This window comes from Aedes aegypti, chromosome 3 (genome assembly GCF_002204515.2).
Source record: "Aedes aegypti strain LVP_AGWG chromosome 3, AaegL5.0 Primary Assembly, whole genome shotgun sequence".
Classification (NCBI taxonomy): Eukaryota; Metazoa; Arthropoda; class Insecta; order Diptera; family Culicidae; genus Aedes; species Aedes aegypti.
Genome location: NC_035109.1, coordinates 149,358,704 through 149,384,976, shown reverse-complemented (window position 1 = coordinate 149,384,976; position 26,273 = coordinate 149,358,704). Strand labels below are relative to the sequence as shown.

At 38.6% G+C, this 26,273-nt stretch overlaps 1 protein-coding gene across 1 annotated transcript; it reads left to right on the top strand.

Annotated features, from left to right (window-relative positions):
* Positions 1 to 698: 698 nt before the first annotated feature.
* LOC5572970 lies at positions 699 to 25,866 on the top strand. The gene is made up of 5 exons (XM_001654250.2): positions 699 to 1,054; positions 24,716 to 24,878; positions 24,937 to 25,224; positions 25,287 to 25,503; positions 25,565 to 25,866. The coding sequence occupies exons 1-5, from the start codon at positions 699 to 701 to the stop codon at positions 25,771 to 25,773; spliced, it is 1,233 nt and encodes a 410-aa protein (XP_001654300.2). The 3' UTR covers positions 25,774 to 25,866.
* Positions 25,867 to 26,273: the final 407 nt, after the last annotated feature.

Here is a 26,273-nt window from a genome sequence, read left to right as displayed (position 1 = left end):
CGCGCGCGTAGAACGGATATATGAAGCATCCGATGCACTGTTTGTCGTGGGACAAAGAGTTTATCGGATGTTGTTACAAGTCGCGATCAACTTTTATCATGCCGCATTCGCGCTTTTATTTTTCGCTCTAACAATGTTCGAACGATTTCAAAATCACAAACAGCATGTCCGGAGTTAAATCAATAAGTAAAAGTGGAAAAATAATAGAACTTTGATTCGCGAACAATTAATCGCTAGCACACATGCAACACGATGCATTATTCGGGGAGCGTAGTTTGTTGTGATTACTTGACGACAAAAGGTTGATCGTTGTTGCTTTGATCGCAGGATAAAGAACAACCACGATGCATAATTTATTTTGTCATGATCACTAGATTTCCATCCTTGGTTAAGCTACATGCTACAGCACGAGGTAAATCATAAAATCATGCACCCTACGAATGAAAAAAAACATCTTCTGAAAGCAAACTAATAACGATATCACCCTCCTCCAAAACCCCGATAACAAGATACGAATGTCTACTTAACGCATAGATATGCCGAAACTGGAAACGAACCCATTTGAAACCGAGTTGCCCTGATGAAACATAAATTCCTCTAGTCTACAAAGATGCGCTTCAGTCACAAACTAGCACTCATTCGTTGCAAACATATAATACTTCTATAGTGCATAGGTGCATAGTTTCGAAAAATAAATCATGACATTCTACAAGCAAGAAATGCACGCACCGTCGTGGATGGACGAATTGTTCTTTGAGAAAGTGCTCCAGAAATCGGAAAAAGATCCCAACTTATCAGTGAGTGCATGTAATCTAAGTCCCGGATCGAAGGCCGGTGATCACATTATGAGTGCTGTTCTACGTGCAGTGGTCCAATATCAAAGTCACGGGAAACAGTGTGAGACGTCTTTGATAGTGAAAACGCTTTGCGATGGACACATTCGGTCACACGTGGAGCCACTGTTCGAAACGGAAACCATCATGTACGAAACGGTTGTGCCGGAGATGGAGCGGCTGCTTCGAACGGTGAGAGCTGATACGGAGTTCGGACCGAGGTAAAATCTATGAAACCTGCTTACGAATATTCGAAGGCCAGTGATTTACATGGTTGAGTCGATGGGAGCACTAATTTATGACTCTGTTTGGAGGGCAAATAAAGTTTTAGGGAAATACAGCCATCTTACAGTTGTAAATAAATAATAAGATATGGAACAGTGTCAAATTGAGCAGAAATAATCCTCATAAAATAGAAAACAAAAACAAAATTTAATCTTCGTTAAGTATTAAGGAGAAGTGGTGGCAAAATGAACAGTGGTGGTAAGCGTGCCTTTTAACGAGAAAAAAAAACAAATTTGTTTGAACTTATATCACGCACAGACGGTTCAGAGCGTACAATCGGTATTTTTCGTCAAGATGTAAACATATAAATGTTAGTGTTTATTTTTAACTGAAATGTCATATTGTAAATAAGAATACCTCAGTGAAATATTCAAAAGTTTTAACAATATAAGGGAAGACGGGGTAAGAGCGCCCGCCGGGGTAAGATGGACCACTTTCAGTTTGGCATGAAAATTTGAATGATTTTCTTAAAAGTTCACCAAGCACTATCTATAAACGCAAGATTTTTGACATTCCGAACCATTTATTTTAACCATTTTATTTTAAACATTAAATTTTTCATAACAAATATCAAAAACAAAGTTTCTGCTCGTCGATATTGAATTTGATCTAAATTTAACAGATGCTCACTTAAGGATATAGGAAGTGATATTGTTGTAAAAACATAACAAATTACCACTCCATGCTTCAACAGAAATGTGAACCATGCTTCAGTGAAGTGAAATATGAATTGTAAATATTTAGATTTTAAATAAGGCCATAGTTGTGAAAATTGCGTAAGTGGGGTAAAACCGACAACTGTTGATGGGGTAAGACCGCCACCCCAAATTTATACCGAATAAAATGTCCAAACCATTTTAAGAGTTGTAACTACGTTGTACAATACTATTCAAGTAAAATGAAATCAATTTTGTTGTAAATACAAGCCAAATACGAATATTTTTCCAAAATATTGGTGTCTTAAGGTGATAATAAGTATGTATCTAAGTTTTATTAGTAAATTGACCCTAAAAATGAATCAATATCCCCGGAAATCAATGTAGAATTTATAAAAAATAATACTTTTTAGAATCACAGGGATACATCAGTTTGTTTTGGCAAAATTGTGTACAAAAACCGTGGTGGTCACTTTTACCCCGTGGGTGGGCGGTTTTACCCCGTCGCTAAAAGTGATAAGACATCACTTTTTCAAGCATCAAGAAAAATTTTTTTTTACAAATACAACGCCTGTGATATTTTTTGATCATGCCTAAGACTTCAAAAAATGACATGCTGTGACGAAACAGGATTCAATGATACTTGAACCCCGTCTTTCCCTACACTACCCGTCATAGATACGGACTCAGCTGAATAAATTCAAGTCTTCGGCAAAGTTATTCAGAAAGTCAAGGACACTCGGAAGAGAGAGTTTGGTTCGCAATTGTGCCGCCAGGTGACACTAGTAAGTATGTAAAATTAAGAAAATAAACATTTTAAGAAACTTTTATCTCATGATCCATATGAGATAGAAAGTTCAAGTCTTGTACAAAGTTATTCAGATTGTCAAGGACATAAGGAAAACAGATAATTCGATTCAAAATTTAGCCGCTAGGTAGCGCTAGCGTGCAGACAAAAAAAAATGAGCATCTATCTTATCATCCTGATAAGATTGAAAGTTCGAGTCTTCGACAAAGTTGATTATAAGTTCGAAGACACCCGAATTGCAAAGAGTTTAGTTTTAAATTTTGCTGCTAGATGACGCTAGTCAGCATGTGGAATTGAGCATTCTTAACTAATTTTATATTTTGATTCAAATAAGATTGAAAGATCGAGTCTTCGGAAAAGTTGTTCAGATAGTCAAGGTTATCCGAAAAGCAAACCGTTTGGATCTTAATTTTTCCGTTAGGTAACACTAGTAAGCATATTTAATCAAACAAATTCTATCTAGGGAACCAGAAGAAATTGAATGCTCGAGTCTACGGCAAAGTTCCTCAGAAAGTCAAGGGCATCCGGGCATGTTGAATGATGAATTTTAAGCTATTTCTGTATTATTATCCTACTGAAATACCAAGTTCGAATCTTCAACAAAGCTGTTCAGATAGCAAAAGAAATCCGGACGTCACTGACTTAACTGAGTTCCGAGGTGGCCAAGAAAACCAACATTTACTCAACACTTTGTCGAGATATGGAACATCAAGTTATGGAGGGTTGACTGTTAATCTCATGATTTAATTTTAATAAGATAGAATGTTCATAATGTTGTTTGGCATTTGGAAGTGGAATTGATTAAGTTCAGAATCATATCATATTCAAGTGTTTCAGATCTGATGCATCTTTTAAGGATTCGAGTATGTTTTACTTCATGTGCGAATGATTCATGCCTGACGCACATCATATTCAAATTAATCAAGTCAGAAACTCTTCATATATAAGTGATTCAGGATTGATTGTCTTTATATTCAAGTGATTCATGTTGATTTACTCCCTATCCTAGTGATTGATATCTGATCCTCTTTATATTCAAGTGATTCAGGTTTGGTTCGTTTCATATCCAAGTGATTCACGTCAGATTCTCTTCATTTTCAAGTGATTCCTGATTGATTCCCTTCATATTCAAATGATTCATTTCCAAGTGATTCAATTCGCTCCGTATTCAAGTGATTCATACCTGAACCACTTCAACTGTTTCAGATTTTATTCACTTAATGTTCAATTGATTACAAGTGGTTCATGCCTATTTCACTTCGTTTTCAAGTTTTATTCACTTTATGTTCAAATGATTCAGGCTTAATTTACTTCATATTCAAGTGATTCATGTCAGATTCACTGTATATTCAAGTCATTCAGATCTGATATTCAAGTGATGCAGGTCTGAATTACTTCATATTCACCTGTTTCAAGAATGAAACACTTAATATTCAAATAGTTCAGGTCTGATTCACCTAAAATTTTGGTCATTGAGTTTTGTTTTACTGCATTTTTCACTTCATTTTCAGGCAGTTTAGGGCTGATTTACTGTATTTTCAAGTGAATCATGCCTGATTAACTTTATATTCGAGAACTTCAGGAACGGATAACTCCATTTTCTAGAGATTCAAAACTGATTTACTTCATATTTGAGTACATCATCACTGATTCACTCCATCTTTGAGTGGTTCAGTGTTCAGTGTTTAAAGTCTGATATAATTTATAACTTAGTTATGCGGATCTGATTTGCTGCACATTTAAGGAATTCAGGACTAATTTACTTCATTTTCATGTGTTTCAGGTTTAATTTACTTAATTTTCAAGTAATTAAGTTATGTTTTAATCTCTTCATTTTATAAATTCTTCTTTTTGAAATCTCTTCATAATCGAGACTGACTATCAATTTGTGTGATTTGTGCTAACGTAAGAACAACACGACATTCACGAAACGCAACGCGAGACAAGACATAACACTTATAGTTCTTACTAACGTCAAGAAAGCTTAAAAATTACCTTTCTGTCGACCGGTTTCGGGCGCGATGTAGCCCATCTACGGGACAATGTCCGACTCGGACATTGTCCCGTAGATGGGCTACATCGCGCCCGAAACCGGTCGACAGAAAGGTAATTTTTAAGCTTTCTTGACGTTAGTAAGAACTATAAGTGTTATGTCTTGTCTCGCGTTGCGTTTCGTGAATCGAGACTGATTTGCTATATTCAAATGTTTCAGTGTTGCCATACTTCATATTTAAGTAATTCAGATTCACTTCATATTCAAGTGATTCAAGTCTGGTTCACTTTATATTCAAGTGATTCAGGACGGCTTCACTTCATAGTCAAGTGATACATGTTAGATTCGCTCCACATCCATGTGATTCGTGTCGGATTCATTGTGAATGAATGAATGAATTACTTTTTTTATTGAAGGGATTTTCTACCGTAGGCAGGTTCATCCCCAAGTTCGGATTCATTGTGTATTCAAGTGCTGAATCACTTTATAGGTCTAAACTACTTTATATTCAAGTAATTCAGATCTGATTTGTTTTTAATTTATGTTATTCATTTTTGTTTGTGATTTATGTCTTCCAAAAGTTTAGGACTAATTTACTTTATTTTCTAATGATTCAGGTATGATACACTTCATGTTCAAATAATTTAAGACTGATTAACTTCATTTTCAAGAGATCCTGGAGTGGTTTATTATTTCTTTTAACAAATCATGTCAGTTTCACCTCATATTAAAGAGATTCAGCTATGACTTCATATTCAATTGTTTCAGATTTGATTCACTTCACATTACAGTGATTCAGTCCTGATTCACTTCATTTCCTAGTGATTCGGGTTTAAATCATTGGATATTTGGATATACAAGACTCCAATTTTCTATCTTATCTGGATCAGAAGATATAACTCGCTTGTAATTAATAATTTTATTTGGTTACTAGTGACACCAACCGGATTTTTTTAATTAAAAGGTCTGCTTTCCGGATGTCTATGACACTCTTAAAATTTTCCCGAAGACTCGAACTTGTGCTGAAAATACTGAATTCTACATGCTCACTAGTGCCACCTAGCGGTGAAATTGCGAACTAAACCATTTGCTTTCCGAATGTCCTTGACCTGTTGAACAATTAAGCCGAAGACTCGAGCTTCCTACAGGGGATAGGCAAAATGATTGAGATAGGCAAAATTTTGCCCAAATTCAAATGCTTATAACTTTATGAAAAATGAATGAAATTGGATGCAACTGGAAGCAGTCGACGGCAAATTTGTTCCAGTTTTAGGAACTTCCTTGGCCATGCATATTGGCCACTGGACACCGGAGATGTTCCGGATTTTCTAAGGTCATGTCCAAATGTCATTTTTTCTGTCGCTTGTATTTTTGTGCGGTGTAAAGTTAGATAGATGTTTGCAATTTTCCTAGAAACTAGAACTAATAGGAAGTTGAATGCCACCGGACGCATTAAGATTGGTTGGAAATCTTCAGAAATATGACCATTTCCGTAAAACTGGTTCCGGAAAGCATGGTCAGTCATGTTTGTATTTCCAATCATGTAAATATTATCCGGAGCTATATCCAAGCGGACACCAACCTTAAAAATGATGTTTCCTACAGCGTATTCAGAACCATTAGATGCACAGACCACTCTATAGAACGTTCCAGGTGCCCTGGGGGAAGTGGTCAATTAGGAACATATCCGGAACCATATCAATATGGGCATCAAACTTCATTATTTTCAAAGGTTATGCTTTCCGAAGCATTTCCAGCATCACCGGCTGCCATAACCACTTTATAGTAGGTTCCAGGTGCCCCGGGGGATGTGGCCAATTCGGAACATGTCCGTTCATCTGTTTAGAATCACATTCTACCATAAACAGTAAGATCCATGTGACTTGGAAAATGGCGAGCATTTTCAGAACCACAAGATATAATAATCACTCTATAGTATATTCCAGGGGCTCCTAGAGATGTGGCCAACTCGAAACATGACCTCATCCCCCAGGGCCCATGGAACCTACTATACAGTGGTCATATAAATAAGTTGCGCTGTAAATACTTCTGTTAGCATCACCTTCAAAAATCTTGATGTTTTTACCCATATTGATGTGTTTTCGGACATGTTTTGAATTGGCCACATCCCCGGGGCACCTGGAATCTACTATAAAGTGGTCATGGCAGCCGGTGGTGCTGGAAATGCTTCGGAAAGCATAACCTTTGAAAATCATGAAGTTTGATGCCCATATTGATATGGTTCCAGATATGTTCCTAATTGACCACTTCCCCCAGGGCACCTGGAACCTTCTATAGAGTGGTCTGTGCATCTAATGGTTCTGAATACGCTGCAGGAAACATCATTTTTAAGGTTGATGTCCACTTGGATATAGCTCCGGATAATATTTACATGATTGGAAATACAAACATGACTGACCATGCTTTCCGGAACCAGTTTTACGGAAATAGTCATATTTCTGAAGATTTCCAACCAATCTTAATGCGTCCGGTGGCATTCAACTTCCTATTAGTTCTAATTTCTAGGAAAATTGCAAACATCTATCTAACTTTACACCGCACAAAAATACAAGCGACAGAAAAAATGACATTTGGACATTGTAGTGTCGGGGTTAACTGGGTTATGTATTAGTATTCATCACTACAAGACAACACAAATACACCCAAGGGAAAGGTATGCTAAACAAAGAGAATAAAGTAAGGAGAACTAGAGTTGAGTAGACTACCGATCAAAGCACACGTGTTTTCTTTGCGAGCAACCGATATCACAGTTTTTGTCGACGAGGTGAAAAGTTTGATAAAGTGATTCAGTACCGAAATTCTTTACCCATTCCAAAAAAAAGTGGAAAAAAGTAAAAAAGAAGGTGAGTGTTATTAAATCAAAAGAAAAGATCTTGAATTCCTCGTGAAGATAAGTGTACCACGATGAGGAAAGTGAGATGATGGTGGATGCATTCGAGCCATGAAATTATTGAAAAAAAATATGAAGCGGAAGAAAATAATCTATCTACAGAAATAGCTAATTACTGTGAATGTGAAAACGGTCGAAATTGGATTTAGAATTGTCTGAACACAGTGGCGTGAAAAAAATATGGCGTCACGCACGAGAGATTTAAGCTGAGCTTGCCGTGAGTATGTATGAGTGAGAGGTGAATTATTGAAATGAATATCCGACGCGGCCCGGTTTCTGTGTGAAGGCGAAAGAGCAGGCGACGTTAGACTTCGTTATATACTCATTGGATTGGTGGCTATGGGCTTCGCAGTTATGGTTTATTGAGAAAATTCGATGGTGGGCGAAAAAAAAAGAGTTGAACCATTCGGTTGGCAAAGGTGTGTCTATGGATGTTCGTAACAGAGTGAAAAAAAAAATTGAAAGGCTTAAAAGGAAATATCATGTGCGATGTGATTTTGGATTGACAACTGGGTGCCGATAGCGTTTCACAACTATGTGTGAGATAGAGAAAAGCAGCAGAATGCTAGAGCAAGAGGTGTTATGTACATTGATACTCTGGTTGGCAACTGGGTGCCGATAGAGTTTCACAACTGTGTGTGATAGAGAGAAAGCAGCAGAGTGCTAGAGAAAAAGGCGTTATGTACATGGATACTTCGGTTCGGCAACTGGGTGCCGATTGTGGCTCACAACTGTGTGTGATAGAGAGAAAAGCAACAGAGTGCTAGAGGAAGAGGTATCATGTACGTTAATATTTCGAATGGCAACTGTGTGCCGATAGGCTGTCGCAACTGTGTGCGTAGAAGATAAAGCAACTGGGTGCTATTGGAAATAACGCAGGAGCTAAAAACGTGGTGGGTCTGAGGACTCTCAGCTTTCTGCGTATAGGTTTCTACATGGACACGTGATGGTTACGTCACATTAACGGTGAGCTACAGTTATGTTATAGTTGTTACTCAGAGGTTTGGTGCACATAGAACTATACCAGTGACGAAGCAGGGGAGTAAGTGAGAGTTGTAAAAAAGGGTACGCATTAGTGTGGAAACGTATTGGTTTATGAGCATTAGTAAGTACAATGGTTACAAAGGTATGAAAGGCAAAAGTAAATAAGAAAAATGTCGTTATCATGGTGGATTTTAATGGATTTCGAGAAATTGATGTGGAAAATGAGATAATACTGGTTAATGATCGATTATCACGGAGGTGTTCAGACTCTCAGTTTGGCAGAATCTTAAGGTAGGTAATAATAACAAAAGAAAAATACTGGAAATTATGTTGAGTAGTTCAAAACATGCATGTGAACTATTCGGGGTCAATAAGTATGTATTTGGGAATGTGTATTATGGGAAGGAATAGAAATAATAATAATAATAAAATGCATCCATCCATCCATCCATCCACGAGATCTTCATTATTTTAAATAGTAGAAACGAAAATTAAAAAAAGAAAATTGAAATTCTTTAGGATGGAATCAGCAAGACGCGTGCGATTGTTTGAGATACTAGCAGATAGATCTCGGCTGCCGGTAGAATGGCAGAAATGGAAACGCGAGTTGGAACGTTACTTTGATGCTTGCGGAATATCATCTCAGTGGGAGAAAAGATCCCAAATGTTACATTTGGCTGGCCCAGATCTCCAAGAGATTTTCGACCATTTGCCGGGGGTTGAAGAAGTTCCACTCGTAGTACGTGATCCTCCTTACTACGATGTTGCGGTTCGAAAACTCGATGAACATTTCGAGCCCATGCGTCGTCGAAATTATGAGCGACACTTGTTCCGTCAAATTGAACAGAAACCTGACGAAAGATTTGCTGATTTTGTTTTGAGGCTCAGAATACAGGCAAAACGTTGCGAATTCGATCGTTTTGATAAGCGAGAAACAGAAGACAGATTGATTGAACAAATTGTGGAGACTTGCAGATCAAAAGATCTACGCCGACACATTCTGGCAAAAGACATGACTCTGGACGAAATAGTAACACTGGGGACCACTTTGGCCGATGTCCAACAGCAAATGAATGAACTGGATCGTTCACATGGCGAAATAAAACATCAGTTGGATGTTGTGAATCGGGTGATTCGGCGTCCGCAGTTGTCAAAGCCCAAATTTCAGTCCGAGTTCCGATCTACAAATTCGACGAAATGGACCAACAGATCTTGCTTTGCTTGTGGAAGGAAGGGTCATTTGAAAGGTGATAACATCTGCAAAGCCAAGAATGCTAAGTGCCTCAAATGTGGCGAACTGGGGCACTTTATGAACCGTTGTTTGAAACGCACCGCCGGAAGCGATAACGCAACTTCGAGAACAAAGCGGATTAGACTTATTGAAGAGGTTGAGCCAGAGAACCAGAAAGATGAAGCCATTTTCTACGCTATGGGGAAAAATACCTTCGATTTCGTTATAGGAGGAGTCAAAATTGCGATGGTCATTGACTCAGGTGCCGACGCCAATATAATTGAAGAGGCAACCTGGGAGCAGGCAAAAGCGGCGGGCATAAAAACAACAGGAATATCGTCGGTTGTAGATCGGAAGCTAATGGCGTATGCTACCAAACTGCCCATGCAAATAAATTGTATGTTCTGGGCAGAGATTAAGGCTGGTGACAACAAGACTTTGACGAAATTCTATGTGGTTCAAAATGGTCAACAAAACTTACTGGGACATGCAACAGCCAAGGAACTGAAAGTTTTAAAAGTGGGATTCGATGTAGCATCAGTGACAGAGAGGCCGGCAATCTTTCCGAAGATCAAGGGAATAGTGGTAGAAATTCCGATCGACCGAAAGGTTCAGCCAGTTCGCCAATCGTATCGCCGTGCACCATTCGCTCTTGAGGAGAAAATACACGACAATCTAGAATACTTGCTAGACAGGGACATTATCGAGAAAGTAAACGAGCCTTCTGCGTGGATCTCCCCGGTAGTACCGATTCTTAAGGAGTCTGGGGAGTTAAGGCTTTGCGTAGATATGCGTCGTGCCAACCAAGCGGTACTCCGGGAATCACACCCACTTCCGGTCATTGAGGAGCTATTGGCTGGTGTGGATGGCGCAGTTAAGTTTTCAAAACTCGATGTAAAGGACGCATACCACCAACTTGAAATATCAGAGGATTCTCGCGTGATCACAACATTCATAACGAAATATGGATTGTTCAGGTAAAGCTTCGTAATTTTTAAAACCCTTTTAACCTTATGGAAAATAAACGATCATTCTAACTTGTGGAATTTTGTTTTCAAACTCAGATATAAACGGCTGATGTTCGGCATCAGTTGTGCGCCAGAGGCCTTCCAGAAAGTTATGGATACACTAGTAGCGGGGTTAGAAGGGGTTATAGTGTACCTCGATGACGCAATGGTTTGGGGAAGTACTCAAGCACAGCACGATTTTCGTCTTAAGTGTCTCTTAGAACGTTTCAAAGAATATAACGTGCTGCTAAATGAGGACAAGTGCCTGTATAACGTGGATGAGTTGGAATTTCTAGGTCACTACTTGTCGGCTGCTGGAGTAAAACCAACAGAAAGTCGGGTTAGGGCAGTAGAACAATTCCGCCGGCCTGGAAATACCGCTGAGCTGAGAAGTTTCCTGGGACTCATTACCTATGTAGGGAGATTCATACCTCATCTAGCATCAAAAACAGATTCGTTGCGGGCGTTGCTAAAGAAGGAAAATAAATTTCAGTGGACTTCGGCTCAACAACAGGCATTTGAAGACATTAAGCATGCCGTGTCAAACATCAGCCATTTGGGATTTTTCAATCCTAAAAACAAAACTGTCTTGATAGCGGATGCAAGTCCATATGGTCTAGGAGCAGTTTTGATGCAAGAGGATGCAAACAAACAAGGACGAATCATTGCTTATGCCAGCAAGTCGTTATCAGACCTTGAGCGGAAATGTTTCCAGACCGAATGGGAGGCTCTAGCGTTGGTTTGGGCGGTTGATCGTTTTAAGCTGTATCTGCAAGGTATCAAATTTGATTTAGTCACCGATTGCAAACCGCTACAATTCCTGTTCAGTCCCAGATCGAAACCGTGTGCCAGACTAGAACGGTGGATAATGCGTTTGCAATCATATTCATATAGGATTGTTTATCAACCAGGACCGATGAATGTAGCTGACGCACTATCGAGGTTGCCGGTAGCGCAAGAGGTAGTAGGAACCTTTGATCCTGAAAATGAAAATTTCGTTCGAATGCTAGCTATTACGTCAGCACCGGTGGCTATCACGCTACAGGAAATTCAGGAAGAATCAAGCAGAGATGAGCAGATCCAGGATGTTATAAAAGCACTAGAGCACGGAGTATGGACAGAAAACGCCAAACCTTTCAAGGCATATGAAACCGAACTATGTGCTTCATCAGAAGTACTGTTACGAGGAGAGAGGATAATCATTCCGGAGAAGATGCGCCGTAGAACGCTGGAGCTCGCACATGAAGGGCATCCGGGCATGGTGGTCATGAAGAGACGTCTACGGCAAAAGGTCTGGTGGCCAGGTTTGGATGCTGAAGTCGAACAATTTGTCAAAACTTGCAGAGATTGTACTTTGGTATCGAATGCCTTTGCGCCGGAACCATTAATTCGTACAGCGATGCCGGAAAAGCCCTGGGTGCATATAGCTGTAGATTTTATGGGTCCATTGCCTTCAGGCCATAACTTGTTGGTTATAGTGGATTATTATAGCCGTTTTGTTGAGGTCATTGTAATGAAAGAGATTTCTGCAAAAAGTACTATTCTAGCATTACATGAGACGTTCTGCCGATATGGAATTCCGGTGACGATGAAATCTGACAATGGGCCTCAGTTCGTAAGCGAAGCAGTACAAGAGTTCTGTAGGGAATATGGCATTGAACATCGGAAAACAACTCCTTATTGGCCACAGGCCAATGGAGAGGTGGAAAGAGCAAACAGAGCGCTCAAGAAACGTCTGCAGATAAGCCAAACATCAAAGTCTGACTGGAGGTGGGACTTACGAATGTATTTGTTAATGTATAACTCAACCCCACATTCGACTACTGGAGTAGCCCCGTCAGCGCTTATGTTCGGAAGAGTCCTTAGAGACAAGCTGCCGGGATTTCCATCAGCGGGCATGAAGTCGATAGAAGAAGTTCTTGACAGAGATCGCCAGAAGAAATTGAAAGAAGCAGAGTACGCGAACATCAAACGTAAAGCTAAGCCGAATTCTCTGAGGGAAGGAGAGATAGTCGTGGCAAAGAGAATATGTAAGGAAAATAAGTTGGCGTCAAACTTCAACCCGGAAGAACTTATTGTGGTTGGAAGATCAGGACCAGACGTCACACTGAAGTCGAAGGAATCGGGAAAAATCTTCCATAGAAATGTCAGCCACTTGAAGCCGATAGTTCCGCGTAATCAAGGCACCATAGATAACGCAGTGCCGCACAAGGTCAACAAAAATGAAACAGAAGCGCGACAAGAGCAGGAGCCGAAGCATGATAACGCAGTCCAAAATCAAGTATCAAAAAGTATGGATCGCCCTCGCCGAGAGACGAAGAGACCGGACTACCTGGATGACTATCTTGTGCGTGCAGTACAAGACCGTTGAGGAAGGGTGGAGATGTAGTGTCGGGGTTAACTGGGTTATGTATTAGTATTCATCACTACAAGACAACACAAATACACCCAAGGGAAAGGTATGCTAAACAAAGAGAATAAAGTAAGGAGAACTAGAGTTGAGTAGACTACCGATCAAAGCACACGTGTTTTCTTTGCGAGCAACCGATATCACAGACATGACCTTAGAAAATCCGGAACATCTCCGGTGTCCAGTGACCAATATGCATGGCCAAGGAAGTTCCTAAAACTGGATCAAATTTGCCGTCGACTGCTTCCAGATGCATCCAATTTCATTCATTTTTCATAAAGTTATAAGCATTTGAATTTGGGCAAAATTTTGCCTATCTCAATCATTTTGCCTATCCCCTGTATCTCATGTAGATCACAAGATAGAACATAGTGGTTTCTGCGCTCGTGTACATACACGGTACATGTCACCAACACTACTTAAAAATTGCTGGTGGAAGATATAAACAAAGATCAGCTGTTCCCAGCAAAATCAAATGGCAGTATTTTCAACCAGCAAATTTGCGCATGTGTTCGTGACACAGCTCGGCGAGAGCTCAATGCTTAAAATGCTTAACTTTACACGCCCACTAGCCCCTAGCGGTAAAATTGCGAACTAAACTTTTTGCTTTCCGAATGTCATTGACTCGTTGAACAACTTTGTTGAAGGTCGGTTCTTTGCATACCTCACAATCGTTTGTCCCAACTTTTGTGGATTGGGATACAATCAAAAGCAAAATTGTCATGACAATCACAGGGCGCAACATTGTTGTGAACTTTTCAACTCGCAATCAATCAGTTATTTTGAACACAAAACCTAATTTGTGTTTGGATGCTGTCCGATAATGTGGTAATGTTTACCAACAGGAGAGCGTAGCCCATAGCTGCGCACGTGGAGAGTAGTGATCCTTTATATGAGAGATTAGCGGAAGTATAAAAGATCACTAGTGGAGAGCGATCATTGTCATATTAGGCAGCGTCCATTTATTACGTAACGCTAAAATTGGAAATTTTTGACCCCCTCCCCCCCTCCATAACGCTTTTTGTATGAAAAATTTCAAATTTTTGTATGAGCCGTAACGCTTGAGCCTACTCCCCCCCTCCCCCTAGAGCGTTACGTAATTTGTGGATGCCGCCTTATGTTCAAGTGGTGATTAGACTGACCCTTACACAAAAAAGTTGTTAAATTCAACGGGGCACCCCCTAGATACGTGCCTTAACATGGGGCAGGACACTAGATCCAGTATTAAAATATTAATATTTATTAATGATATTACTACTGATATTGAGAAGATTATCAAGTATGCATGGAGTTTTGCTATTTGCCTGTTGCCAAGGCAAAAAGATTATTTATATGAAAAAACAAGTTTTGTTTATCGTCAGATCGTCTGAGCGAAATATATGAGAAATCCGTCCGATGCAACATAGACCACACTGTTTGATGCCAACATCCATCTGGTAGTCTGGCTAGAAGGAGACTGGCACCTGTACGATGCATCACATTCAGTGAAGCTCCATTGTCATCAATGTCCCACATCTTTCTACGATTTCCAGGCCATTCCGCAACTCGATTCCGATGCAATTTGTCTCCTATGGTATGTCAGATCGGCAAGACATACAATCCACAACCCCTAGCCTCTTGTTTATAAACCCCCACCACTGACTTAAATTCAAGATACTTCTGTCAGATGTCTTTAGGAAAATCGTAGGTAACTCGATGATATCATAAAAATAATATATATTAATCCGTATTAACGGATATTTATACCAATATTAATGAGTGTCTTACCCCCTGTGCCTTAAGGTAAGAAAAAAGGTCTTTTCGAGATTTCTTGGCGTATTTTCGGTCCTCGGGTTTCTTAATAAAACAATTGTTTTGATTAAAGCCGACGTTTCGAGCATTTATTTGCTCATCTTCAGGGCAAAATCGTCAATTGCCCTGAAGATGAGCAAATAAATGCTCGAAACGTCGGCTTTAATCAAAACAATTGTTTTATTAAGAAACCCGAGGACCGAAAATACGCCAAGAAATCTCGAAAAGCAGTCTCGACGGTCGATATCCCACCAAAAGAAAAAAAGGTCTCTCAAAATTTCAACTAAATTAGTTGCGCCACCAGCTGGCGCGTTCAATTCAAAGTTTGTAAAGGATATTCGTTTCAAATATATTGAAAATTGACCCTTTGTCACTGTTTTGTTCTGCACACTAGTTGATCCTGTTCAATTGGACCTAGAATGACAAATACACTAGATGATTTGGTAGCTTTTAAGATACTTACGTGTTTAATACAAGCTGCATAGCAGCAACCATTGCTGAACAAATTTTTAGTTGAGTCATTAATTGAATAAAACTAATTTCCGCTTATAAAAAAGCTGTTATTTCACTTGCAGTTTGTGTTTTGAAAAAGAGCTGAATAAACCTCCAAAAATGCAAATATAGTAGCTTTTGTTCTACAACACATAAGAAGTTTTACAATTGACTGATTAAAAGCTTCTATAGGTTGTAGCCATCATTTTAGTAGAATATTGAACATTTGATTAACAACACATCGTACAAAAGTTTCAGTGTCTAATACTTAAAATGTTGACCAGCATGATTAGTAAAACTTATAAACAACGTGAATAACAGTATATGAGTATGCTCTTATTCAAGCAAAACATATTATGTCTTTTTATGTTATTTTCAAATGTTTCAAATGTTTTTCAAATCAAATCCAAGACGTGTATGCGATGGATGGATTAACGTAATGGACGTAATGGCGACGTAATGGATCAACGAGGGTAAAGTTCGAATCACATTGGATTAAAAATATCAAAATTTATTTAAATTTTCCAAATGTAGTGATCATCATCTGCGACGTTATTGATATCGGAAAAAGTTACTAATCATAACATTTTTAATGATAATCGAAGTATAAATAATAATTTAACAATAGTTACATGAAAGTGGTTACCCAACTTACAATCAAGTGTCATAAATAAACATACATAGTTAATTATTGTTGAATAATGGTGACAGCTGAAAAAATGCCCTGGGCAAAGGCACAACCTTGTGATCAGCTTGATTGCTGTCAGGTCTCAGGGCTTAAATGTATCTTTACTCTAATGAGAAAGATGCACACTCGTGGTGCCCCAGGGTGATGTAAGTCAGTAGTGAAACGTGATCACTACTGAATTTCATCACCAGGAACCGATACTATATGATCCAAGTTAAAAAAGCGATGTTGTTTTTTTTTACTATAAGTTTATTTTCTTATTACAGGAGCAAGCAACTACCGGATATAGTTCCCTTTTTTTTTTATGTTTGATTTCAATTGAATACGTTCACAGATTCGCAAACATCCTAGAGTTGAAGAAGATGAAAGCCGATACAAAATCAACAAAAAGAAGTCTGACGAACCCATGGTATAGGATTAAAAGACAAAATGTGTAACAAGTAGGTGGTAAATCGGTATAATGAAAAAAGAAAAAAAAATATTTAGTATAACAAAAACATAAATTCTGCAATTTACAATAAATACAATATATATGTACAATATTCCAATAAATACAACTTGGTTGAGTAGAACATCAAATGGGCGTTCTAAAGTGCCAGAATGAAATGTGGAGTATGCAAGGAGACCATGAAGATGTATATTAAACATAATTGATTTAGTTTCGGTGCGCAAGGCTTATACATCATTTACATATACAATGTTTTCAACTCAAACTGCGTCCAGAGGTAATTAAGATCTACTAAATTGCATACCGAATAATTAAGAAAAAAATCAACTACAGTGATGTTCCATCTACATCCGTAGAACCATTCTGAATGGCCGCTGTGAGAATATCACTATGAATACCTCACAATTCTTTGTCATGAAGTTTGTATTAACTTTTTCAATTTTCTTATCATCCTCTATATTGTGACATAAATTGGAGCAATACAACACCCAAAGGAAACAAGACCGCAATTTTGACGAGATGGAAACATGCTGCGCAAAATGGGTCCAACGAGTGATGAATTGAACCCCCACACCCTGGAACAGGTCATCTAAATAGAAGGTAATATTTAAACATACTATATAAGCTCAATGAAAGAACAACCTGGCGTCAAATATGATGGCGGGTAACGGTGGTAACGATTTAACTGTAGCGGAGGCCACATCCATAAATCGACATAAGTTGTAGTTTGAACACAATCCAATGCTGCACAAACACATCGACACGGGTCACTTTCGCTATACTTAATCGGAACCAGCGAAAACCCAAGACGTTAGTTAATCGGAAAAGTCGAACGCATTTAGTCACCGATCTAATAAAATGGAAGTGATACGGTATAAAGGTGGAGCAGTACTGATTAAAATCATAGCAGGCGACGGACACTGTCTCTTTTCGGCAATAGTTCACCAATTATATAAAACGGACATACGGAGTGAAGAACATAACAGAAGAATATGGGAAACCCGCGGACAGATAGCAGAGTACATCAAACATAACCTTCAATCGTTCCATAATATCCTGATTGCGTCCATAAACGAACCGGAAGCCACAGTCAGCGGATCCACAGAGCAGGAACAAATTCAAAGCTTCCTGCATAACCTGCAAACAACAAGAGAATGGGGAGGAACAGAAACGGTCATAGCTGCAGCGGAATTGTTCCAAAAACGCATAGACATATTCTGTGAAGGCGGAAATCTTCTAACATTCAATGAAAGTGCTTCCAGTAACGGAGTTATAAGATTAGCCTATAGGCTCTCAGCAGCACATACAAGGCGGAGCAGTTACCGCAACCACTACGATAGCGTGATACATAAAATAAATACCGACAACATACCCAGCACGACGGACACGACAAACATAACCCGAGCATTCAATGCTCCCATCAGTTCTGTCGAAGCATGGCAGAATGATCCAACTGTCAATGCCTCCCAAATAAGCCTTCGCAGCTATATTTCAGGCAGGGAAAAGGGAGACCCGTTCACGGAAGCTGCGAAAGAACGTTTTGCGTTTGCTACTTGGAATGTTAGAGGATGCACAAACAGCGAAAAACGAAACCAAGTGAATGATGTTTTACTAAAACAGCACATTCAAATTGCAGCCATACAGGAAACAAGAATGCCCAGTGGTACTATGATGACCGATAACTACATATGGTACAACGTGAACAACGACGAAAATACTAGGCAACGCGAAGGAGGAGGAACGGCAATCGTTGTCCATAAGGATATCCATTGCAACAACAATTTCAGGAAAATAAGCTCCAACTCGGCATCTTACTTATGCGATGTACTAGGACAAAAGGTACTTTTCATCGCCACCTACGTGAGGCCAGTAACGAACGAACGAAATGGAGAGTTTGCCACCCTGATCCAGTACTCGCTCAGCCTACCTACGGAACTTCAAAGCAAAATAGTAAGGCGTACTATTCAGTTTATATATATATTTTTTTTTTCAGTTTGCAACAAATGGGAATATATAAATGTTATTGATCTCTTTCTATTATTTTATTTTTGTTTCGTGCATTTACGATATATACATTATAGGCGATTTTAGGAGACTTCAATGCTCATATCGGGATTGAGGGCCTAACAGAGGATGACAAGAAGCTGATAGGTTCGAACCTCCTACATCAACGTAGCAACACCAATGGGCTTGAACTCAAGAACCTAATGCACTGTCTCAGACTGAAAAATTATCTGACACTCTCGAAATCTCCGTCAGTGCGAGTAACCTGGTTCAATAGAAGGAGCGAATCACAAATTGACCATATCCTCATGTCAATGATGAAATGTTTCAGATTCCCAACCGTCAGAGCAATCATCCATCCCGATCGAATCAGCGATCACAAAATGATTATTGGATTACTGAAGCCTTGCAATCCAAACATCCCGGGCAACCAGACGCCGTTGCACACAAGGTCAGAAAAGCGATTTAAACTGGATACAGAGGTACTTAAAACGGATGAGGAAACACGAGAAAAATACCAAAGGGAACTAGATGCCAGCATACGTCGTCGAAACATTTCGGCCCAAACGAATCTTGATGATAAATGGAATAACCTCGCCGACGCCATCACAAATGCAGCCGCTAAAACTTTACCGAAACCTTCTTCTCCAATGACCCCAAGGAGAGCTCAAGCATCGAAAAATTACGCTGAGTGCCATCAAAAGCTGCTAAGGGACAGAAACAACGTTGACCTGAAGAAAAAATGCGATCAAGCCAGGAGAGAAAAAAAGAACGCTTTCGAACAACACTTCGAGGATAAGGTACAGCAATTCATAAACGACACCGCAGAGGATAACAACCTGGACAGAATGACGAAAACCTTTCGCTTTATCAACAGGCGGAAGACGACCAAAGGAAAGCAAAAGTTCATCCACGTCCGAGAGTGGGAGATGAAGATTCGAGACCAATCAGCTGGAGTAGATGTCGAACTAATAGAGGAAGTTGATAATCGACCACCAGGTGCTGAGCCCACCAGAATCGAGATTGCGAAAATCCTATCCTCGATGAGAAACAACTCAGCCCCAGGACTGGATGGAATAGTCTGCGAACTACTAAAGCATGGTTTCGAGAACATGATGGACGTATTAGTAGAACTGATTACGGATATTTTTCGCACAAACAACGTCCCCTTGGGCTGGATGGATACTCTACAAATCCCCATCCCTAAAATTCAAAATGCCCAATCAGTAGAAGATTACCGCTGCATCACGCTGTGCTCGATTGCATATAAAATTTATGCAAAAATCCTCCTTGACAGGCTCGAACAGCAGCTCCCTCCGTTGCCGCAGTACCAAATGGCGTTCCAACAAAAACGCAGCGCCTGTGACCAAATTTTCGTGCTTCGACGAATCCTAGATGAGAGGTGGCGCAAGGGTAAACCCACCATTCTGGTATCGTTGGACATACGTCAAGCATTCGACAAAATAGATTCATCGAAACTCCCGGCGATCCTTAAATCTATGAACGTATCTGATGCTCTCATCAATCGAATATTAAAGGCATGTGTTAGGGAGAAAACATCGGTACAATGGTTTGGTAACCGAACTCCATCAGTGAACAAGAACCGTGGTATCAAACAAGGATGTCCGATAAGTCCGATCCTGTTCATCCTAATGTTGCACCATGTCCTATCGACGCTAAAGGAGTTTCTGCCGGAGCTCAATATAGATGAAATCACTGAAGTAGCTCTTCCGTTTATTCTCGCATACGCAGATGACCTACTCTTTCTCTGCGAGTCGGCAGAAGACATCGAAAAGATTATTGAGTTGCTTGAACCACTCCTCGCCTCAATCGGATTGGAAATCAATCACTCAAAATCTAAAGTCCTATTCAGAATACCACAAATTTCGGACAACTGCGGTCCGGATTACGACCAACAGTTTGGGAAATACACACTAAAGGTTACCTCAAAAATACGCCACCTAGGGGCATATATTACAAGCAGCCTAACGCGTAAGGAAACGACATCAGAACGCATAAAAAAGGCTTATAAAGCGTTTTACGTCCTGGGTAGCTTTCTCAGGAGACATCCGCTAAAATGGAACACTACTAAACAACTATACCACTCGCTGATTACACCAGTCGTGTCCTACAGTATGGAAGTAGCGACATTGACTAAATGCAACAGGAATTCCCTCAGACGGATGGAGAACACCATACTCACCGCTCTGAAAGCACTCAGTGTCCCAACAGATCGTGAAAATGATGTCCAATCGGAACAATCTCAAAACGACGAAGTAGATTACAGCGGAGATTTCGAAGAAGAGCCCCAGCCAGAAGCACTTGCCCCACAAGAACTGGGGGGGCGCACTATAAACAATAAAATTCGGATTAATAGACTAAACTTCATGGGACATCTGTTCAGGAGCTCTCCAAATGGGGTATTGACGAAAGCCCTGAATTACAAGATTCCGGGTAAAAAGAAGGTTGGACGGCCATGCTACACCTGGAAAACATGTGCCAAACAGGACATAGAAAGAAGTGGATGCTCTTTACAGTATTGGAAGGACATCGCCAACGACAGGCTCAAGTTTAAGGACGCTACCAAGCGATTATATCAGGAAATGATCGAATCGGAGTACGACGAAGACGACAGCTTTCTAGACACTGACAGCGAAGATGACCTTCAAATGACGGAATTTGAAGGCTTCAGCGACGAAGAAGAAGAGAATTACCAAGGTTATGACAATTAACTACTGAATAAATCGGTAGAACGTCTGAACCAGATCAAATACCAATACTTGCTCAAATCACTATATGGAATAAAGGTAACATAATTCATTTATCATTAACCATAAATTTTTCCACAGCGCACCATGTACACAACCAAAACTTCCACCTTCCCAGTATCCTTAGGCAAAACACTTCACTACCGCTACATGTATGATTAATTCAGGTTCTCTTTCATGACCCTGATTTATTCATTCGTGTAGTGGAAGTCTAGAGTAGAAGCAAAACTTAAAGAACCTACTGGTCAAAGATGTTGCGTTGCCTACTTCCCAAACTCCTATACCCCGGTGTATTATGGAAGGTGTAAGTTTTAAAACTTATGCTGGAGACTTGGCCCCTGACCCCCTTGTACATCAATAAAATAAAATAAAATAAAATAAAATAAATAATGATGACAGCTGAAAAAATGCCCTACAAAGAGCTGAGAAGATGGTATTTAGATCCAAATTTAAGTCAATGTTCAACATTTTTCATTGGAATGAATAATAGTAGAATCAACACTTATTAAACTTCTTCAAAGAATCTCTGCCGACTTGTCAAGATTGTTTTACTAATGAGTTGAACAAGTCATTTTTCCTTCTGTTAAAGAGCCAATATTCCACCAAACAAATATAATTGTGCAAACAAATGTACAGGAGACGAACTAACGTTTAGGTTGCTTCGCACTTCAGCTGTATCCATGTCTAACATGAACATGGTTAAAAGCTGAATAGGTATTTAATAAAATCTTAATACAACATAGATATATCATCCGGGCTGGTCATCCAAAGAAGTCCAACATAACGATTAGTAAACACATTGTTCAGCAACAAAGAAGCCTTACAAAAGAGGCCATACTATAGCCAAATTTTTGAAAAATGGACAAAATATCTAAAAATTTCGTTGTATTCCTAATGTATTACAATATTCAACTTACTAATCTAATTATTATTTATTTTTATTTGAGTGGCTTTTCGCCCTTGGTGAATTCGCCACTAACTTACTAATATATAAAAACATGTTGGATACAATAATAACTGATGCTTTTTCAATACAATATTCAATTATGTTTAGAAAATATTTTGAATCAGTCTTCTGACATAGGATTATTGATTGAAATATATTTTATATTTGTATAATGTTTAATAGATGGAAAAAGTACGACAAATATTTAAAATATTAACCTAGTAGAAATATTATACATTTAATAAATGAATTTTAGTATAGTTAGATGAGCAATTCAATTAAAGTTTTAACAAGTTAAAACTTATTATGAAATTCGATTAATCATTTCAGACTGTTTTTACTTTGTGAATAAACTTTATTTTTGACCAGCATTGAAATAAATGTTCTCACTGTGCGCTATAAATAGCCGACTGAGTCAGCTCGCATCAGTACTGAACAGCAGCAGAAGTAATGCGCTTATTCAGTTGTTGATCAGCATAGCACGTGTTGATTAGACTTTGTTGAATAGAAGCTCAAGCATGATCAATAATCAGCTACAAGAGGTTTATATTGGGCACTGGAAGGCTGATATATGAATTCAAGGATGGCGCAGATGGCAAGGTATACCGCTGACGATGGGAAGGTCTCGAGTTTGAATCCAGTATTCAGGTAATTATTAAAAGTGTGGTTATTAATTCATGGTAAAGGCATACACTGCATTTGATGAATACAGTGTTAGCTATTTTTAGTCATTTATTTGTTTTCAATCAATTTTGTGGCAGTTGAATAAAAGCTTAGATGAATGCTTATAAAGCGATTTTGAAGTTGTAGAATAAAGTCAATATACAACGACACGCTTTATAACTTCTCCAAATTTGTGTGAACAGCGCCTGAACAAAGGCTTCACTTGGAAATAAATAAAATGTTGTTAAACATGATGCTGAATTAAACTGCAATAATGTAGATTGTTAAACTAGCGTTGTTAAATCATCAATCCTTATTAAGCTAAGTGAAACCTGAATAAACATCATTACAATATATGATTACAGTCTCTAAATGATAAGAAGCTTAATAATTTCGCCAGATTTGCTTGAACAATGTGTGCGTAGCAGCTGCAAAGTAATATAATAAAGCAACTATTCAGTATGTAGTTGTGAAAAATTGCTTAATAAATGATTATGAAATAGGTAAATGTTTCTTGGGAATGTCTTTATTGTTGCGTGTAGGGTGACGATTGATTCACTGCTTGCAAATAATTAATTATTTGTAAAACGTTAATTTTGCTGAATCCAACATACCTACTTGTAAAAATTTTAACAACTGTATCGTTTTGGGCAATTCCATTTTTAGTAAACAAATCACTTTCTTTGCTAATTTTATTTGTGAAACTCATGCCAGGCATGAATCTTTGGTAGAGTCAACCATTATCATGCAAATCAATGTTTCGGGAATTTCTCAATTTTCACAAAAACTTCAATTTTTGAAAGCTTCGATATAAGATAAACAAGCTCCATTCATTCATTGCAAACGTTTCAATACACAATGATGCTTCGAACTTTTCATGGAAAGGAAAGGATCATCCCGATCAATGTTATCCCACTGATAAATGATATACCCTTTCACGGTATCTACAAAATATTTTGAATGGTTTGAAACCGCAAAGGCTGTTCAGCTTTACTCAATGCATGATTTAATCTGTAATGATTAAATTAAGGAATAATAAAATCTCAATAAATAACACCGAAGATCAAAAAGCATTTAAAAGCATTGGTGTTAACTTTCACATTATGAAATAAAAGTTTATGCTTGTGACTTATGATTACAATTCATCTAATGTTCTCCCAAGCAACCAAAAGTTCGGATAAAAGGGCATGTTTTGGCTTAATCAGCTTACTTTTTTAGTAATTAACCGGACTTTACAGTTCATATAAAGTTCGTTCAAGTTTGATTTTTACCTTCAAGTACCAAATAAGTTCAATTCGGCCTTGTTCTAAATTTTCAAGTTGTTAATGAGTTCATGAGTTACTTTTCTGAGAATCAAGTTCATTTAATGTCCGCAGTGAACTCTTAATCAGCGAGAAAGTTTCACTGAAACTAGATTTATACCAAAAGTGAACTACGGAGTTCACTGCTTAAGTACAATCCGAACTATTGGTTGCTTGGGCTTTGATCTGAAGGTCGAGTACTCCAAGCCATTCATAAACATTGGTAAGTTGTCCAAATAAGTTTATAGCAAAAAACATGATTACACTCTATCCAGTTAAGGCCCAACTTCAGACAAATCATTGAAAAGTTTTATCAATGCTCTTAATCCAAGCTTCCTCAATGTTGCTCCATAAAATAATAACTTACAACAACAACAAAATCGTAGCGATTGTAGTAGTTTGTTATATTCCGGAAGGATAGATTTGAACTATAAACCGGAATATCGTTTACAGAACAAAATAGGTTTTATTATAACATGTGCTACTCTCTTCACAGACTTCTACACTCCAGTAAAAATCCAACATTGGTAATGGTTTTCGAGGACCTTACCAAACGAGACTACACAATGAAATACAGCCAACTGAATCTACACGAGGCAAAGATAGCATTTACCAAATTGGCACGATGGCATGCAGCGTCCATGTTTCTCGCAGATACAGTAAAAAAGTTCATTCATTCAAACTTAACAATTGATTACCCTTATCCATTTTTAACAGCTACCAGCTATCAAAACACCGAACAAGGGTCTGCTGAACATGGCACAATACGCCAACACGAAATGGGCAGCCAACATCGCTCTGGTAGCGAAACTGTGCCACAGCTGGCCTGGATATGGAGTATACGCGGAACACCTGGAGAAATTCGTACAAACATTTGCCGCAAAGCTGAAGCAGACGTACGAATCCAGTGAATCAAATATCTACAATGTTTTGAATCACGGCGACTACCATTACAAAAACATGATGTTCAAAACCATGGATGGAATCACTGATGATATATTACTGGTAAGTGGCTCAATGTTATCGGAAAATAGTCTGACCCTCTTTTAACTTCGTATATTTCAAAGCTTGACTATCAGATAAGCGTTTGGGGCACACCTGCTATAGATCTGATATACGCACTTTATACAGCGCTCTCTGTCGAAACAAGAGACAACCACCGAGATGAGCTGATTAAATTCTATCACGATGAATTTGCTTCAGTGTTAACCAAAGCAGGATATTTGAAGAAGATCCCGACACTTCTCGATTTACACGTGGAACTCACAAAGTGTGGCCATCTGGGTTGGTATCTAGTTTAAAATTGTTACATAAACTTAATCCATCAATCAATTTACATTTTCAGAACCCTTCTGGACATGCTGTCTCCTGCCATACATGATGGTACCTATGTCAGATCTTGCCGAAATACAGAAAGATATCCAAGGAGGCGTGGATATGTCTGATGTGGACAAGCTGAAGAAGATCAAACTAGCCATGTTCCAACATCCCAAGTACACCGAGATGATCAAAAGATACCTTCCCATGTTTCTGTATAAGGGTTCGCTCGAATAGTTAAGCATAAATTAGGATATCATTCTTATGAGCTAATCGAATAAAATAAACTGTATAAAAGCAATACATTTCGCATTGAATCATATTGATGTCTTCAGAGTACTTATTCTTTGGATTGTAAAGAATAAGTAAGTCCGCTGAAGACATCGACTCGATGGTGAAACATCCAAGTAAAAAAACAATAAAACAAATATTTACTCAATTGGCTTGTTTAGGGGTATCCAGATTTTAAAAATCAGTCATTTTCCATCGGCACACACTGTAGGTCTCAATGCATTAGAAAAATCATAACTTTTGAACAGCTCAACTGATTTCCAATTTTTGTTTATAGAATAAAAGCTTAAGATTTCAACTTTCAGAAAAAATATAAAACTTTGAATAATTTTTTTTTTTTACATCTCAATGAAAATGAAAATTTCTATTGAAAAAGATTGAAAATCGGTTGAGCTATTCAAAAGTTATGATTTTTTTTAAATAAAAAATCTAATGCGCTGAGACCG